The sequence below is a fragment of the Limulus polyphemus genome, unplaced genomic scaffold (assembly GCF_000517525.1).
Source record: "Limulus polyphemus unplaced genomic scaffold, Limulus_polyphemus-2.1.2 Scaffold451, whole genome shotgun sequence".
In the NCBI taxonomy this organism is placed as follows: domain Eukaryota; kingdom Metazoa; phylum Arthropoda; class Merostomata; order Xiphosura; family Limulidae; genus Limulus; species Limulus polyphemus.
Genome location: NW_013666061.1, coordinates 323,888 through 339,428, shown reverse-complemented (window position 1 = coordinate 339,428; position 15,541 = coordinate 323,888). Strand labels below are relative to the sequence as shown.

The window sequence follows — 15,541 nt, the reverse complement described above, 5'->3', positions numbered from 1 at the left end:
ATGTATTTAGTATGCTAATGCTGTATCCCCACCATCTTCCATGAATAGGTGTAATCACATACATAGCAGACCAAAATATATCTTACAATATATGTATTTAGTATGCTAATGCTGTATCCCCACCATCTTCCATGAATAGGTGTAATCACATACATAGCAGACCAAAATATATCTTACAATATATGTATTTAGTATGCTAATGCTGTATCCCCACCATCTTCCATGAATAGGTGTAATCACATACATGGCAGAGGGCCAAAATATATCTTACAATATATGTATTTAGTATGCTAATGCTGTATTTCTGCTATGTACGTGATTACACCTATTCATGGAAGATGTTGGGATGGCGAGGATACAGCATTAGCATACTAAATGCATATATTGTAAGATATATGGTGGGGATACAGCATTAGCATACTAAATGCATATATATTGTAAGATATATTTTGCTCTGCTATAACCCCTCCCCTCCCTAAAAAAGTATCAGGTAAAATATCCCCTGCTAACTCAGTGCTTATGTGTGTGATATATTTGTTGGTAGACTGAGAATTTGAGTACACTGAAGATTAATGGTTTCATCCATTTATAAGTTGTGAAGTGCAGACACAAATTATGCATGTGTATGATGAAATTTGCAGATACATCATACATAAAGCATACTTTATAATGTATTTATGTAGATATTTTCATCGGTGAACAGTGCTCCAGATAGCTAGTGTATCCACATAAAATATGCATAATTTTACATGTATCAGTTACAAATGTACTATCACTGATATGGTACAATATGAATTAATGTGCCTACTGGTTGCTCACTGTGAGAATGCCTATTTTTCCATATAGACACTTGCATTGTGCCTTAAAAGAAGGCAAACCACAATCAGGAGTGTAATGGTACATCGAAATATTGATAGATTGCAATTATGAACGTCCTGATAGCAATACATTGGTGGTAAATTTTAGAACTGATAATTTGCAATGATTATTTTCCTCATTCTGTTTATTTTATTTAAGCCATTTCTTGGTAATTTTCCTTTTTTTAGAATGGTTTTACAGTCTACTCAACTGTAAGCCTAATGGTACACATACCACATCTGCTGTTAGCAGTGTTGCTCACGATGTGGACCGAGTTCATATTGGAAAATTAACAATTACTATAATTCTGAACTTACTGTGCGTATTTTCATGAAAAGTGGAAATCTCTTAGTAAACATTAAAAGTATGTTGTATACTAAAAATCACATTTTTTTATAAAGTATTTGCATAATCTATTGAACCTCCTAAATGAACAGTTTTTTCAGTAACAATGTGTATTTTATCTGTAGATTTCACTACACAAATAATGTACTAATTTCCATGATTGTTAAAGATGTCATCCAAGAGTAACCAAAAGTATGGTTAAAAACATAAATAAGTTAACTAACATAGTTCTTTCCTTTTCTATATTGACTGTGAAGCTATAAATTACTTATAGTCACAGTTTCAACTTCTATTTTTTTGTTAAATATGTTTTCTGTTTTTTTTTGCTATATGTAAAAGGGTTATTAAACTGCATGGTGATCAATTTCCTAACATGTCAAAACTATGTCAAATAGCTTTATACTTTTGTGTAATGAGGGTTGAGTTTGAACAAGCTTTTTGTGTACAAAACAGGCCCAAGATGAAATTCAGATGCTCTATGAAGACTGGAAAGATAGAATGTTTAATGAGAATTTTATTGTATGATCCCAGTCCTGCTATTAAAATGTAGGACAGTGCTAAGAACAGAAGAAGGGTGGGGTTTCACAACCAAAGAAACAGAGAATTAAGAACATTGAAAATACATAAATGTGTAAACTGTGTGTATTTGTTTTTGTAGTACTTTCTTGAGGCCAACTACACAATAAAATGATAATGAAGAAAAGATACTGTTCCTCTAATTAAAATAATTAAAGGCTCAACAAGTTTATTTACTTTCTAGTGTAAGGAAAATATAAAGTGCTGAATGTGATTTTCCAGGTTCATCTTCATCATAATGCCAACCCAGTAGTACACCTAGTTTCAACTTCAGCTGTAGAAGACCATATTGGATTCCCTCCATCACCACCAAAGCCGGCAGTTCTACCCCCTAATTGGAAAACTGCAAAGGATAAGGATGGAAATACTTACTACTACCATGCTATAACAAAGTTTGTATTTTGGATATGATATAATATATAGATAGATAGATACACACACACGAATATATTTTATGTATAGTAGTCTGTTATTTTATTTAAATTTCGCAGACTTCCGGAAATAAATCTATTTCTATGCTGTTTAAAACAATATTCATATCATGAATACTGTTTTAAACAGCATAGAAATAGGAATTAGTTATGATAAAAAATAATTAAGTGAATTCCGAAATGAGAAATCTAACAATCTGAGTGATTTTGGAAGTGCCTTCTTTCAGAATGGAGGAAAAAGGTCTACTTTCTGAAAGATCTCAGGTTATTGGGTTTCAAGCAATATACAACTATAATGAATAAAGAAAAATACTGTTAGACTATCTAGCTAGTAGTGATTGGTGTTAGGCTCATCAGACCAAATACAATTTGGACAATAACAGAAATAGAGCATAAGATCTTTCTATGTTTGAGCTTATCTGTCTTACGACCTAATTGAGGGAGAAAAAAATAGTACTGCTTTATTATTATTATTGTTTAATAGTACTTTGAATTAGGTACTAACACAGATAGATCTTGACCTTCAGTAGTACTAATTTGCATCATTTACTAATGATATCACCATAACTACTGTTTTATAATTGAAAACTGAAAACCCTTTTATTCACACATAATACATATAAATGAAGTATAACATTCTCATGTACTTTAAAAATACATTATATAGAGCAGTAATCATCACTAACTATAAAAAGCTTATTCCCTTTGTCACTCTGTCAAGAATGCTTTCACACTTCTTTTTTGGTAATGCTCGACAATATACATTGTTGCTTAGCAACAGATTAGACTATAAATAGGCCTACTATTACTAACATTATAAAGTCTATGTTTAAAAGTTTCTAGTGGTGAATAAATATTATTTTGGTATTTTAAAAGATATATTATTTTCTTGGCCTTAAAACATAAAGAAAAATAAATTTTTATTACTACTAAATATCATTTATTCTTTGTACAATCAAAAGAGTTTAAAATTTGTGTTGGAATGTCTGCATTATGTTTTCTACTTCCTGACCTAGAATGCAGTGAAAAGGCTCAAGAGTGCTATTTAAGTCTCTTTCGGAGTGCACACGTACTTTTCTTCAAGAAAACATTTCATTTTTCTGCGTAGTTTTTACTAAAAAGGTGGTGATTAAAGAATTACTTCATGTCTGATGAAATAAGTTAATGAAAGTATTCCAAAATGTTTCATTAATTTCTTGACAACCTAATATAACAGTAACTTTTTGTTCTCCTTTAAAGTAGCGTCCTTTAATAACCAAAATAAATAATGAAAGAAAATCTTTGCATCACTGTCATTATAATCTATTCTTGTTCCCATATAACCCATTACCATCTAGCTGGCACATATTTGTTAATAAAATGCCAAACAATTTTGATAGAGAGAGATTGAAATCATACAACTTACATTACCACTAACCTTATAGCAATCAGTTCTTTCATATCCTGAAACAACTAATTAGTTATTGATGAATTTGAATTTGTAATAAGCAAAATCCTCAAATTATCAACATATGGAAAACATGCAAATAGCTCTAAAGTGGCTTAGGTGGTGATGAATTAAACTTAAGTTAGTGTCCTTTCCTAATCAAAATAAATAATGAAATGAAATCTAGCATGCATCAGTATCTGATGATGTCCCAACATCCATCACCCCTTCTTTGTCACCTGCCTGCACCTACTGCTCAATCTGGACCCTGCCAGCATTTGGTCCCCTTGTGTAAAGTGATCTTGAGTTACAAAGATGGATAGCTGTTATGGGATCAAAGTCATTTATTGAAGGAAAGTGGAGCATGACCAGAGCTGCACAGTGATCCTGTCAGCTCCCAGACAAGATCTCAAATTGGTCTTGATCATTTTCATCTTCATGATTCCTCTCTCTGTCTCAGCAAAGCTGGTCTGGTCAAAGAGGCCACAGATGTTAGGTAGTTCCTCCTTAAACCTAGGTATGGTAGTAGCCCATGGCTTGTCTCTCTTGCTATGCCTGGTGAAATTAAGGAGCAAAATAGATGCAGAAATGGGAATTGCATTATTATTCCTGTTTTTAAATCATTATTTTATGTTCTTTTAAAGTTATTATTTTATATTATGCAGAGTTTTACTGATAATTGTTTCAGCAATCAGAATCGGGCCAATTATTGCATAATTGGGCAACAATTGGTAGAATGTTTCAATTTTCCCAATCAGGAAAAACTGATTGCCAGGAAATTAAAATTACCACCACCCAGACCACTTTATTCACAACAACAATCTTCTGATTTGTATGTATGCTTACAATCACAACCCTGTAGGCTATCCTTTTTCTTTTGACACAAAACATTATTCACCATAGAATAAAATATCATCAGTTAAACAATCTGTCTGTTTATCATTTATTTACATAAGATGATACACTGAATGAAAGAAAGGTTAGAAAAATAATGCTATGCACATTGTGAAGCACACATTTTTTATGGACTGTACATTAGCAGACAGTCGATAACAGAACCCTATGCACAGAGCTAATACACACTGTGTGCTTGCTGGAGATCTATGCAGACTTTTACTGCAACATTTTCAGGATTATATGCCATGTTTCTCCCTGTTAATACCGTATTGTGTATAAGCTCATTGTTTGGGGAGGTTGCTGAAGAGCCATGACAACAGAATGATTAGAAATTTGGAATGTCCCATTACTTTTTAATAGGAGGGTTGTCAATTGTTTGAATTGCACAAGTCACTGTCGGAGATGTCACTATAAGTTGAAAGTGGTAAACAGTTATAAACAAACATTTACAAAATAGCTAACCTTATTTATCAATATGCATAATTCCAAGAATTACCCTAAAGTTAGTTGTGGCTCAACAAACTTGATTGCTGATTGGTTCGATTGCTTTTGAATGAGAAAAACTAGATATTTTGGGTTTTTCGAGTAGCAAGCAAATAGTTGAAAAAGAAGAAGCATGAAGGTGGGCAATTGTCATAACCGACTACATGTTGCACCTGTAACTAACAGGGGAGTGTATATGTCTTTATTACACAGTGTAAGTGCTGAGATTTGAAACACTTTCGATGAAAGGTGTGTGTCGAGCCGGGAGGTGATAAATTTTAAATAATTCAACCCGGCACAATATGGGTATTCTTTATCATAATGCATTTAAAGTTGTCATTTCTTTTTCTTTTTTTTAACGTTGGAAAGTTTATCATGACATACACAATTAAAATACAATTATGAGCAGTTTTTAATAAAGTCAATTGAAAAAAAACTTTTGGAAACCGAATTGAAGAATTCTTTCTTTACGAACAAAAACCTTCAAACACTGTCACTTTATTTGATCATTGGTTGGAATACTTTGTTTGTTTTAGAAAGTGGTTAAGTTTAAAATGTGTAGAGTGATAGCAAAAGTCTTGGAACTTATGGCTGAAGTGAATGATGAATTTAGGCAATGAACCTTAACAGTTTTTCTCTCACAACAGTCACATAGCTTTATGTATCAATCATGTACTAGCCACGAGGTGAGACCCCGTTTAATTTTACACTCATTCAAAGTAAAAATGAAAAAGAGACTGTGATTTTTTTTCATGGCATATTTAATAGACTAATCAAATAAAAACACTGACATCTCATATTATCTTTTTGATACTGTATGATAGTGTAAGAATGTTTTTTTATCAATTTCTTTAAAAAATGGAGGATGCCTAGATTTGCTCCTGTTTATACAACATTAAGTAATACAGTTATTAATATATATATGGAAGGATATGGTGGGAGTTTAGCCTCCCTATACCCATGTCTGTTTATACAGAATTAAAGAATACAGTTATTAATTCCTGAAAAAAATTGAGGAATGCAGCCCCTCTACCCTAGATCTGTGCCTACTTCAATGATGTTAAGTACACTTAATTTCTGAAACAAAACTGGATGGAGGAGTCTGGAGCCTGTTTATACCACATTGATTATAAATCAGAAACATAACACAATGTAAAAAAAAAAACAGTAAATTTACACTTTATTTAGTACATAAGTAGCCAAGGAGCTGACAGTAGGTGATTCCAGCCAGTTGCCATTCCTCTAGTCAGCAGTTCAAAAATTAGTGACTGGTGGCAGATAGTCTTGGTAGCTTTGCAGTAACAAAGACAGGATGAACAAGTTTAGTGACAATTGGAATCAAAGTCAAGACACTGAAATCACAATGCACCCCCACCCCCTGCCCATTATGTAGCTTTGCGCTTAACAACAATCGAATGAAATGGCAATATTTCTATTAATTGGTTATTTCCATTACAGTTAATATAATAATAATTTTGATTAATCAATTGTTGGAATAATCAAAAGCTGTAATAACCTGAAGCACTAATTTTGATTAGTTGATTACTTTCATGATATTAATTGATTGACTTACAAGATATTAATTGATAGAATTGCAGCTCATGAGTAATTGATTATATTGGTTAATTGTTAAATCCTCCAGCTCTAGTTATCCACATTTATTTGTTTATGTATAAATTCATTTCCATATGAATCACTTAGCATATTGTAGCTTCTTTTTTTTTGTATTACTAAACATATTAATATTGTTATTTTAAAGAACTAAGATTACTTTGAAATAGTTTAATTTCTGAAGATGGTCTGAGTGAGATTAAACTTTTTTTACTTTTTTAGACAAACCCAATGGGATCCTCCAACATGGGATCAAATGGAAGATGATTTGGAGTTAAGTTCATCGACAGTAGATGAACCTTTGAAGGTAAGACATTTTTCTAGTTTTATATGATTCAGTCTTGAGTAAATTTTGTAAACAAAACATTGTAACATATTGGAACTGAAACATATTTTTCACTCCACCGATATTAATAGTGCTGGGTGTTTTTTGTTATTTTTTTCCTAATACATATTTTAGTGTGGGATCATCAAGTACCTGACTCAGTTTATTCAGTTATATTCTGGTCTACATTAAGTTCATACATAGTGCTATCATCCAGAATGTGGAATAATTGAAACTTCGTGCACTTTCTTAATTTAATGCAGAATTCTCAAATCTACTTCATTTTTCCTTATTAGAGTGTGCTTAGGTTTATTTCATTAGTTAAGCACATAATCTGTTATATAAATTAGACATTATCACAGTTATATTTTGTGTCTAGCTCTTAAACCATAACTTTCTCTGGAGTCCTAATGCATAGTTTATAACCAAGACAACTTTATCTTTCTATTGTATCAAAACTCAGAAAATGCAATGTAAATCATATCCACAGGTAGCTATATTAAAATACATTTTGTAATATTGTATATGAAATAAATTGTTATGTGTAATTTGTTTTAAGTGTCAATACAAGTTGATTTTTAACCTCCTTTTGTGTTTTCAAAATCACTTTTTAATTTTTGGACCTTGTCTGATAAGGTGCAATGCTTTTTTTACAAGGTTGTTCAAGTTGCACCAAAGTAGTTGATTTATAAAATACCTATAAATTTGTATACACAAATTTCATATACATGTGCACTTTTTATAAAAAAAGAAATCTCAAAAAACTTCAATAAAACTTATCATATATTCAATTTAAAATATCGCTAGAGTATGATTTATAGTCATATTTGTATGTGTCTTAAATTGATACTGAAATAATACATTGTTAAAGTCATTAAAGACAAGTTAATAATATATACATTCATCATAAAGGTGTCAATAAATTAAACTGATAGAACTGCAACTATATAGAATTACTTTCAAAGGTGTGACACAAACGGAAAAGTAACATTGCTTTAGAAAAGGTAATGAACTGATAATATAGGAAGTTAGTAATAACATGTTCTTTATAGTATCTGAAACAAAGAACGTAAGCAATAACTGTAACAAGTATTAATAGATATGTATTATTGTTCTCAACTACAAAACCTTTTCCAAGCCTAGTATTTTTGGAAAAAACAAATTTTGCATCACTTTCTCATTTTAGTGGCTGCTGTTAGTTTCATCATCTTGGTTAATTCTAAACCAGTTTGATTAGTTGGGGAAGATTTATAATCAGTTGCACTGTGCAACATTATTTTAACCTTTCATTTGCCTGGTAGTTAGATCTTATCCTGCAATGCATATCATTGAATTAACTTTCAACATCACATATATTTTACCATATTTAGAAACACAAGCTATTGAAATAATATAAAGAATAAAATTTTGTTCAGCAACATATGTCCTTTAAGTTTAAGAACTGGTATGTAGCTATTTTTCATGTAAAAAGGAAAGTAACTTTATTCTGACAACCTTAATTGTGTAATGATAAAATTTTGTTCAGCAACATATGTCCTTTAGGTTTAAGAACTGGTATGTAGCTATTTTTCATGTAAAAAGGAAAGTAACTTTATTCTGACAACCTTAATTGTGTAATGATAAAATTTTGTTCAGCAACATATGTCCTTTAGGTTTAAGAACTGGTATGTAGCTCTACTGAGATGCTCAACATAAACAAGATGTTCCCAGTTGTGTTATTTAACCCTGCCCGTAGGCAGACATGCATGGGAAAGGGTAGGACAGATGTGTTTGCTGCTGCTCTGTGTGACTAGTATACTAGATAAATTGTACATACTGTTATTGTCGTGTTTAACATACGTGGTACATACAGAAATAGGGACACATGGGAAAGGGTAGGACAGATGTGTTTGCTGCTGCTCTGTGTGACTAGTATACTAGATAAATTGTACATACTGTTATTGTCGTGTTTAACATACGTGGTACATACAGAAATAGGGACACATGGGAAAGGTGTCTTTGCCCTTATTTAATAATAACACTACCTCTCCTGATGTGTGTGAGGTCTTCTGAGAAGTAAAGCAGAGCTTGAACTAAAATATAGTTTAGAGTGAATCTAGTACTGCCAGTCACAATCTAAAACTAATTGCAATTGCTGTTTTAAAGTGAAACATAAAACAACTGACCAGAAGTTGAGAAGACTGTTTCTTCTGAATCATATGCCATTGCTTGTATGTAAATGTTTTCTTTATTTCAAGGTCATTCATTTGCATTATTGTCTTTTCTTTTCGCTGAGTCTTTTGTTATTATGGTTCAGTATTTGCTGATTTAAGTTTTACCTAGGAATAACAAACACTAAGCTCTTCAGTTACATCATTGGTGATATCCAAAATGTTTATTATGGAGTTGAAATCAGATAATTTTGCCTGTACTTCGTTTGAGGTGGAAAGGTTATAGAGCAGGAAGCAGCAACTGAGGTGATACTGAGATCTGAATAGTCTAAGAGAAGGCCATGCCCATGTTCTTGGTCCAGCATCATTTAGCAAGATGAAGCAGAACCCTTGAAGATTGATGAATGCAGTGTGGAAACACAAAGCTTCCAACACTTGTATAAGCAGCTAGTGTGAGATGGTGTGCTCCACCACTAGTGTTAACCACCTAAACATGGTGCACAATCTGTAATGCATCTAGTGGTCCCAAGAGTTCTGAGGCAGGAAATAATTTGGATTTTGCATGATCCAAAAACTGAATATTGCCTGTGACAGATTTACTATCCTATATCTGTTTTAATATCAATGTTTGTTTTAGTTAAATGCATATGCAGAAATGTACATAACTTATACTGTTAAATCTGTATTGCAAAATTACCACCTATTCACTAAAGCCGTAGAAGATTCTAGAGTGTAAGAATCAACAATATATGTGTGTACGTAAACACTGGTGTATCGTCAGTATTGTTGCGTAAGCCGAAGTTTTGAGAAACTCTCTTCATAACCAACACTCTGTGACAAAAGACAGTATATATTATTGATATGCTATAAACCTCGGAAGCTATAACTGTGATTAACCTTTTAATCAGGAACTTCAGATATATTGACCAGAAACGTTTATAGATTTCGAACATTACAAACCATTTAACTTCAGTGGATTCACATCTGACATCAATATTTTTACAAAAACATTACTTAACTTCATCGGAGAAAAACTCAATGTTTAGTGAAGAATGCAAAGCTAGTTAGCTCCTCGTTAAGTGAATTGTACCTACATCAACTCGAAATTAACTTGCTCGTTGTGAACCCTTGATAAGATCTCAAGACAGTTCCAGACCAGAAAGAAGACTCAATATTGTTTGTAAATTTGTAAAACTTTTGTATATAAATCATTGTTTGTAATAACTATTTTTAATAACTGTTATTGTAAATTGTATTATTGTTTGTATATTAAAATATATTTGTATTAAAAAAGAAAAGTGTGTGTATCAGTCTTATTGGTAAATATCATAAATTGTAATACATAACATTCCAACATCTAAAAGTGTGTTTTCTTCTATCTGTATTCACTTTGGAATGTTGAAAGATGGTGTAAACAATGTATCATGTACATTTCAAAGAGATAAAACTGGATATAAGGTTAAATCCATCAGGATTTTCAAATACACCCACTACCACAACAAGTTTAGGATGAAACTAGTTAGTAACTTGTATCTTGTAATAATAATAAAAAAATAACTAATTATTAATTGGACTTAGGTGATCATATGAGCAAACAACTATGACAGCAATTGATATCTGATCACCATAGTTTTATTAAAGCACTATCAGTAAGTTTGGAGAAGAAAAAATGATTGTTAATGTACACTCCATCCTAATGCACAGGAGGTGTTCATCCCATCAATGTAGTCTGACTTCAGAAACTTCTCAAACATAAGCCTGACTGGATAACCCATTTGTCCAAACTGTTAGACTGCAAGTGGACACAGCAAAATGTGCATCTTTACACCTAACACCTTGCTAAACTCTGCAAACAACTGGCTATCAAAGATGACTCATTGGTCCACATGGATCTTTATAAAACCTCTGAATTGTACTAATCTTAAGTGAAAACAAGTAGATAACCTTCAGCCCAATTGTTAAAATAATCAATCTTGACTAGCACATACTGATTTCTTATCATTCTCACAGAGAGAACCAGTAATATCAACAGCTATTTCCTTTCAAAAAGGTTAATAATCTATATCATCATCCAAGTCTAATTATTAATTAGTTTCTAATTATTAGATATTACTCACTAACTAGCTTTTATCTTATGTTTCAGCTACTGTCTTCAGGAAAGACCTGATAAAGGCTATTTTTGTGGTGAGACCCCAAACGAGTGTACAGCACATCAGACTTTCTATCAAGAAGACCCAGGATTGACAATGAACTTACTGAAGTTTGAATGTGAAGTCTGTCTCCCACTAAATATGATACATAGTCCTCCATATGCAGTTGGGCCACAGAGTGTGGAGGAATGTGTAGATTGGCTGTGATCTGTTTTAGTTTTATGTATCAGTGAATGATTAAAGCAACCATACATAAAAACATATTCTATCACAATGCAGAACAGAATGAAAATTAGAGCCTGGGTTCTCTGGGTATGACTTTGGTACATATCAACAGTATGAAGAAATTCATTCCTGGCTGTACTGGTAGTTATCTGATCTTTAGACATCTCGGCCTGTCCAACTAGGAGCTGTGTGAACCATATGGTGTGGGAAAGTGTGAACACTTTGTCAAGCTAAAGCCATGTATCACTGATGAGCCTCTCTTGCACTGGTAGATGAGGAAACTCATGAGGACAGTGAGAACACAGTGTCTTATGATCTTGGTCCAGTTACTAAAATATGAAAATTTGTCTGACCATTTATGATGAGTGAGACAAGGGTGAGAAGGTTAAAATAATAGCCCAGTTGATTTGGAGATTTCCCACAGTGTTAGCATCTACTTTCAAATTATTATGACTGCAAATGTAATTAATCAACTATTAGGATGATGATGATAAGGATCAGTAGTTAAGATAGTTGGGAGATCTAAATGCCAAAAAAGGAGTTACAATGCATACTTTTTGATACAATATCTTACCTCCTTTCACATATTACTTTTTCTTGAATTTGTGCTGCCCTCTATATGTGAAATTTTTTGCTCGCCACTATCCATGAATCTCTCACCTAAACTCACGTGCTATTGCTGTGCCTTAGTATGCAAATGAACATGCAACAACCCTCAACTAATAGGAGTGTGATCCACACACTGAGTGCAGCTGACTCCTGCTATACTGATTGTTCAATCAACACTTCTACAATGAGTGTAGCTGTTGTGGAAGTATTTATTGTTGGATTTTTTACTTTCCAGCATATTCTGCACCTGCAGATTTTATTTCCACACACTTATTTCATGAATCTTAGTAACTTCCACTTTAGCTGGTGTGAGACAACAAGATATTGTTCATGCTAACTTACAACTAAGTTGGTATTAGGTTTATCTTTGTCTGTTGGGGAGGTGATGGCTTTTGTGCAGTGGGTGATGGAGTCTTGTGTGCAGCCTAGAACTTCTTTTGTACCTGATATACTTCTGCCTATGTTTCTCGTTCATGACGGAAGGTATTTTGTCTATTTTTTCCTACCAGGCTCTTTTGCCTAATTTTATACCCCGTGCTATCTTGAATCTGTATAATCCTTTTTGTAATTTCAGGACTAGGTTTCTCTGGTACATTTCTTTCCTTCACTTTGTAATACATTCACTGCATCTTACTGTTATGTTTTTTACTTCCTCTTCATATATCCAACTCCATTTAATTACCTTTATGGTGCAAAATGTAAACCTGATACTTGGATAAGGTATGTCGATGACACATTTTTGGTATGGATATATGTTAGTAAGGCATTAATATAATTTGCATGCTATTTGATTAGCATAGAACCATCTATACAATTTACCTATGACATTGAGAAAATATAATAGTTTGCCTTTTTTAGATGTATTGGTAAAAAAGGAATGAACAAGGGAATTTAGAAATACCTATTTACTGGAAACTTTTTCTGTTCTTATGCCACCGTACTAGGAATCATGTCATATTGAAACACAGAGAATGTCTGCATTTTTACACTTATGTTCATAGAATTTTAAAGATATGTATAAAACAAGAGGACTCAAAAAATGAGTTGTTACTAGTGAAATATATAGCAGTTAAAAGTGGATTTAACCCAACTATTGTTGATAGAGCAGTAAAGAAATTCACTAATGTGGTAATAATGGATCAAGGTATTACATTAAAACCAAATTACGATAAAATTAAAAAAAGAATGTTTATTTAGTTTGCCTTATGTTCCAGATTTAACTACTAGTTTATTCAGTGTGTTTAAAAAAACAACAAATATTTTACTCTACTTAAACCAATGAATAAGATAAAATAAGGTAATACTAAAGACAATATACAGTTAATGAAAAAGCTGGAGTTTATGAAATATAATATGAATGTGGAAGTGTTTATATTGGACAAACACAACATAATTTAAAATATTGTTTAGCAGAACACAAGTGATGTGTAAGAAATGAAAGGACTGAAAATTTGGCCATAGCAAGCAGAACATGTAAAAAATACATGTTATGGGGAAAAAACAGTAATATTGGCCCAACCAAAGGGAATTAGAGTTAATAATATTAGGGAATCTTTACATATAATAAAGTTTCCAAAAATCATGAATTGTTACATAGAGACAAAGGTCTGGTGAATATCCATGTAAGAATGTGGTGGGACCTCCCCTGAGAATTATGGAGAAACAGTAAACCTACACACAGGTGATGGTGAATATCCATGTAAGAATGTGGTGGGACCTCCCCTGAGAATTATGGAGAAACAGTAAACCTACACACAGGTGATGGTGAATATCCATGTAAGAGTGTGGTGGGACCTCCCCTGAGAATTATGGAGAAACAGTAAACCTACATACAGGTGATGGTGAATATCCATGTAAGAATGTGGTGGAACCTCCCCTGAGAATTATGGAGAAACAGTAAACCTACACACAGGTGATGGTGAATATCCATGTAAGGATGTGGTGGGACCTCCCCTGAGAATTATGGAGAAACAGTAAACCTACACACAGGTGATGGTGAATATCCATGTAAGAATGTGGTGGGACCTCCCCTGAGAATTATGGAGAAACAGTAAACCTACACACAGGTGATGGTGAATATCCATGTAAGAATGTGGTGAGACCTCCTCTGAGAATTATGGAGGAAACAGTAAACCTACACACAGGTGACATGACCTAGCTAAGAAGGAAAATATATGAAACTTGTGTCTTGGAATAGATCGAAACATGTAGAGTCAACATTTTAGGGCCATAGATTGGTCTGAATTAAAAAATGTTTTTAATTGTGTATCTGTTTTAAAATTGTTTGTCATTTATTTATTAATTTAACATTATACACAAGTGCCCAGAAAATAATGTAGCAAGATTATGATGTTATTGAGTCATGGAAAAACATATAGTTCCTTCTTGGAATTACCAAGAACAGCTTTGTTGGAAATTTAGTTTTTGATTAATTGTATGAATGCTTTACTTATCACCTAATGTGATCCAGAGCAACTAGCTACAAATAGTGAATGATAGCTTATGATCTATATGAGCTTGATCATCCCTATCTACTTCTGTTTTTACATCTAGTGTAATTTCCTGTTTGAGGCTTGGCAATACAAATTATGTCTGATATGAAGACATTTTGTCCATCCCACATTATAGTTTCTAACATGATTTTATTTGTCTCTCCTTCACTGGCAGTCTTTAGAGTAGTTGAGTGAAATTTGATTGAATCATCCAGGTTAGGTAGTGCTTTCTTTTTTTAGATATTAAAATTAACTGATTTATTATTTTTCTACCTATATGTGTATATTAAGACAAATAACTTTGAAAAACTTAACTGGAGAGAATTACCATTACCAGAATCAAAGTTAAAGCTCAAAAGATTGACCAAACTGAAAATGGCAGTTGATTTTGCTTTTCTCATTTCTGTGTGCTTCAGAATTACATCTGATGTCATTAAGTAAGATAGTGATATTGGTTCAATATTTGGCCAGTGAAAAGGTTTATTAGGTTTTGGCTTGATCTGTTGTTCACTAATGGTTGTATGAGTTTATGTATTTTATGTTTTTACTCTGCAATTGATGGTGTTGCAAATTGTCTTTTTGGGGATTTTGTAATGGCTTTTATCATGCTCATCATAGAAAATGTTAATAGTTTTGATGATCTTACAAGTGTGAAAACATTAGTAGTTTCAGATAGAAATTCAGTTAAGTTAAATGAGGGACATGCTCTTCAACAATAGATATTGATAAAAGATACCCTGTAAAATTCTTTAGTGTTGTCTATTTATTTTTGTCTTCTGATTTTTATTAATTTTTTTAGATTCTATATATTAGTTTCAGTGTATAGTAGTTCTAATGTTTTCACATGCACTTTTGTTATTCTTTACATGAATATAGATGTTCTTACTACACAGGACTTAACTCATCTAAACTATACTTAATGAGAATTATGAAATAAACCAAAGCACTTTCAGTAACTGTTTT

At 32.4% G+C, this 15,541-nt stretch overlaps 1 protein-coding gene across 2 annotated transcripts in view; it reads left to right on the top strand.

The window, feature by feature from the left end:
• LOC106458363 (histone-lysine N-methyltransferase SETD2-like) overlaps nucleotides 1-9,575 on the top strand; it is a 124,804-nt gene extending 115,229 nt beyond the window's left edge. For both annotated transcript variants that reach the window (XM_013917870.2, XM_022384554.1), the window contains exons 17-19: nucleotides 2,002-2,171; nucleotides 6,850-6,934; nucleotides 9,374-9,575. In XM_013917870.2, coding sequence (XP_013773324.2) covers nucleotides 2,002-2,171; nucleotides 6,850-6,934; nucleotides 9,374-9,388 — 270 coding nt within the window. In that variant the 3' untranslated portion in view covers nucleotides 9,389-9,575. The remainder of the gene's footprint in view (nucleotides 1-2,001; nucleotides 2,172-6,849; nucleotides 6,935-9,373) is intronic.
• Nucleotides 9,576-15,541: the final 5,966 nt, after the last annotated feature.